The 3,512-nt window shown below is 58.0% G+C and overlaps 1 protein-coding gene across 1 annotated transcript in view; it reads left to right on the forward strand.

Moving 5' to 3' along the window:
• The window catches only part of LTBP3 (latent transforming growth factor beta binding protein 3), a 21,202-nt gene that overhangs the window by 3,971 nt on the left and 13,719 nt on the right, over positions 1 to 3,512 (forward strand). Inside the window, 9 exon segments of the mRNA XM_011942503.1 lie at positions 1 to 70; positions 246 to 351; positions 521 to 613; positions 795 to 917; positions 1,362 to 1,520; positions 1,611 to 1,796; positions 2,203 to 2,219; positions 2,293 to 2,365; positions 2,543 to 2,641. The exon segment at positions 1 to 70 is cut by the window's left edge and continues 15 nt beyond it. Coding sequence (XP_011797893.1) covers positions 1 to 70; positions 246 to 351; positions 521 to 613; positions 795 to 917; positions 1,362 to 1,520; positions 1,611 to 1,796; positions 2,203 to 2,219; positions 2,293 to 2,365; positions 2,543 to 2,641 — 926 coding nt within the window.

The raw sequence follows: 3,512 nt of genomic DNA on the forward strand, positions 1-3,512 counted from the left end.
CTCGCATCCCCGGCCGCCCACCCAGAAGCCCCTGGGCCGCTGCTTCCAGGACACTCTGCCCAAGCAGCCCGTGAGTGAATTCACAGTCGCGATCGGCCTTTCCTTCTCTCAGGGTTGCTCTGCCCCAACTCACCCGGATAGCAGAAAACTGAGGGGCAGGGGAAGAGGAAAAGACCCAACCCCAACAGGCGGCGCGGGGGTGGGGTGCTCTGTGACCCCACCTCCCTTCCCCCTCCTTCCCCTAGTGTGGCAGCAACCCCCTCCCCGGCCTCACCAAGCAGGAAGACTGCTGCGGTAGCATCGGCACCGCCTGGGGCCAGAGCAAGTGCCACAAGTGCCCCCAGCTGCAGTGTGAGTGCTTGGGCTCAGAGGGGCGTTCCCCATCTGGTGGCCCCTCCCCACCCACCCCACCCATCCCTGCAGTGGGAGTCCCCACATCACCAGATTCCTCTCTACATCTGCTGTGCCCCTCCCCAGTTCCCTTCTCACCCTCCCATGCCAAGCTATCGTCTCTCTGCAGACACAGGAGTGCAGAAGCCAGGGCCTGTACGTGGGGAAGTGGGCGCTGACTGCCCCCAGGGCTACAAGAGGCTCAATAGCACCCACTGCCAGGGTATGGCCAGCTAGGAGATTCTGTGGGCTGGAGGGGTAGGCCAACCATTACTGGGGGTGGGGAGGGTCCCAAGGTGGGTGAGAGAGGAGGCGGGGCTGGGGCAAGACCCTGAGTTTCTCGGAGCAGCCTGCTGTCACCCCATGGCCCCAGACCAGAGGGGCTAAACTTCCACTTACCACAGACATCAACGAGTGTGCAATGCCGGGCGTGTGTCGCCATGGTGACTGCCTCAACAACCCTGGCTCCTATCGCTGTGTCTGCCCACCTGGCCATAGTTTAGGCCCCTCCCGTACACAGTGCATTGGTGAGACTGGGGCTCAGATTCCTGGGAGGTCACAAGGCATGGGTGGGAGCAAGGATCAGAGATCACAAGAGATCAGAGTGGGGTTAAGGGTTGACTGCAGGAGGAACAAGGCCCAGAGCCAATAGGATCAGGGGTCAGCGGGGTCTGGAGTCACATGAGATCTGCCATTAGCAGTCACATGGGGTCAGGGATTACACAGAGCCAGGGTCATGTAGATCATAGGCTTGGTGAGTAGGAGTGGTGAAGTCCAGGATAGCTAGAATCAGTGGGGTCAGTGGTCACATAAGTTTCAGGAGTCACATGAGTTCAGGATCATATGGGGTCAGAGACCACATGGGGATCAAGGGTTGTCTGGGCCGGAGAGGCAAGGTCTGCAACAGCTGGGCAGAGGGACGTGGGCAATGTGCAGGCTCAGAAGCCCATGCCCCCCACTGCCCCCTGCAGCAGACAAACCGGAGGAGAAGAGCCTGTGTTTCCGCCTGGTGAGCCCTGAGCACCAGTGCCAGCATCCACTGACCACCCGCCTCACCCGCCAGCTCTGCTGCTGCAGTGTCGGCAAGGCCTGGGGCGCGCGGTGTCAGCGCTGCCCGGCAGATGGCACCGGTGAGTCAGGATTACGCAGGGCTAGGGGTTCATAGGTCCATGCACCTGTCCAGGAAATGCTCACTTTTGTGTCTGCTGTCTTGACTGCAGCTGCGTTCAAGGAGATCTGCCCAGCTGGGAAGGGATACCACATTCTCACCTCCCACCAGACGCTCACCATTCAGGGCGAAAGTGACTTTTCCCTTTTCCTGCACCCTGATGGGCCACCCAAGCCCCAGCAGCTTCCGGAGAGCCCTAGCCAGGCTCCACCACCTGAGGACACAGAGGAGGAGAGAGGTCTAGCCTGACACCTTCTGATCCCTGACCCATGCCGAGCCCCTAGGCCTGACCCCTTGACCCCTGATCCACAGATCTGACCTCACAGTCTAACCCCCAATTCCTTATCCCTCACCCATCCACTGACCTCCCACATGACCCTCTGACCCCGACCCAGAGATTTGACCCTGAGCTATAACCTCCTAAGCCTTCTACAGCCTGACCTGTAACCCAAGGCCCATCAACCTGATTATGTGACTACTATGCAAACACACCCTAACCACAGAATCTAACCCCTGACCCTTGACCTGGAGACATGATTGTTGAATTCCCAGAGACCCTAACTACAAATACTCAGCTGCTGATCTCAGATCTGACTCCCTTCTCCCACCCCAAAACTTCATGGCCCCATCTTCTTCCCTTTTAGGGGTGACCACGGACTCAGTGAGTATGAGAACCCAGATGGGAGGGGCGGGCAGGCGAGGGACAGGAGGGCTCATGCTGCTGTCACCCGCAGCCAGTGAGTGAGGAGCGGTCAGTGCAGCAGAGCCACCCAACTGCCACCACGTCTCCTGCCCGGCCCTACCCCGGTGAGCTGGACTCTGTAGAGATGAGTCCTCAAGGGCTAAATCACTGGGTGGGCGGGGAGTTCGCAGTTTAAGTACGCAGGAACAATCAAGCTGGGGTGGGGCTCCAGGCCAAGACTGAAGTGGAAAGGGAGGCTTCAGTCACTGTCGTCTCTGACCAGAGTGCACTGCTGCCCGCAGAGCTGATCTCCCGTCCCTCGCCCCCGACCATGCGCTGGTTCCTGCCGGACTTGCCTCCTTCCCGCAGCGCCGTCGAGATCGCTCCCACTCAGGTCACAGGTAAGGCCCGCCCAGCAAAGCCACGCCCTGCATAGGCCACGCCCCCAGTTTGGTTTTCTCTCCTCCCCTCCCGCCCCCAGGCATTCCCTAGCGCTAACAGGCTAGCGTTTATCCAGGGCTGCGCACTGGGGAAGCCTGAGCACCAGAAATCTCACTGCCCTAACCGATCCAGGTAGCATGGTGGTGAGCCCATTCTGACGGAGTTCATTCATTCAACAAATACTTATTAGTGTTGCAGGTCTTTTAGAATTTGTCTAGCAGGTTTCCCTGTTTTTTTGTTTGTTTGTTTGTTTGTTATTTTATTTATTTTTTTTGAGAGGAAGCCTCGCTCTGTCGCCAGGTGGGAGTGCAGTGGTGCAGTCTCGGCCCACTGCAACCTCTGCCTCCCGGATTCAAGCGATTCTCCTGCCTCAGCCCCCCGAGTAGCTGGGATTACAGGCATGCGCCACCACGCCCAGCTAATTTTTTTTTTTTGTATTTTTAGTAAAGACAGGGTTTCACTATGTTGGCCAGGATGGTCTCGATCTCTTGACCTGTGATCCGCCCGCCTCGGCCTCCCAAAGTGCTGGGATTACAGGCGTGAACCACCGTGCCCAGCCCATAACCATCTTTCAAACTCTGCTCAGAAAGCCTTCTCATTGCCACCCTACTTATTATCACAACCCTCAGAATTCCTTCCTTCTACTCTGATTTATTTTCTCTTTTTCTTTTTTTGAGACGGAGTCTCACTCTGTTGCCCAGGGTGGAGTGCAGTGGCGCGATCTCGGCTCACTGCAAGCTCCGCCTCCCGGGTTCTCGCCATTCTCCTGCCTCAGCCTCCTGAGTAGCTAGGACTACAGGCGCCCGCCACCTCGCCCGGCTAATTTTTTTT

This window comes from Colobus angolensis, unplaced genomic scaffold (genome assembly GCF_000951035.1).
Source record: "Colobus angolensis palliatus isolate OR3802 unplaced genomic scaffold, Cang.pa_1.0 Scaffold21, whole genome shotgun sequence".
Taxonomy (NCBI): Eukaryota; Metazoa; Chordata; class Mammalia; order Primates; family Cercopithecidae; genus Colobus; species Colobus angolensis.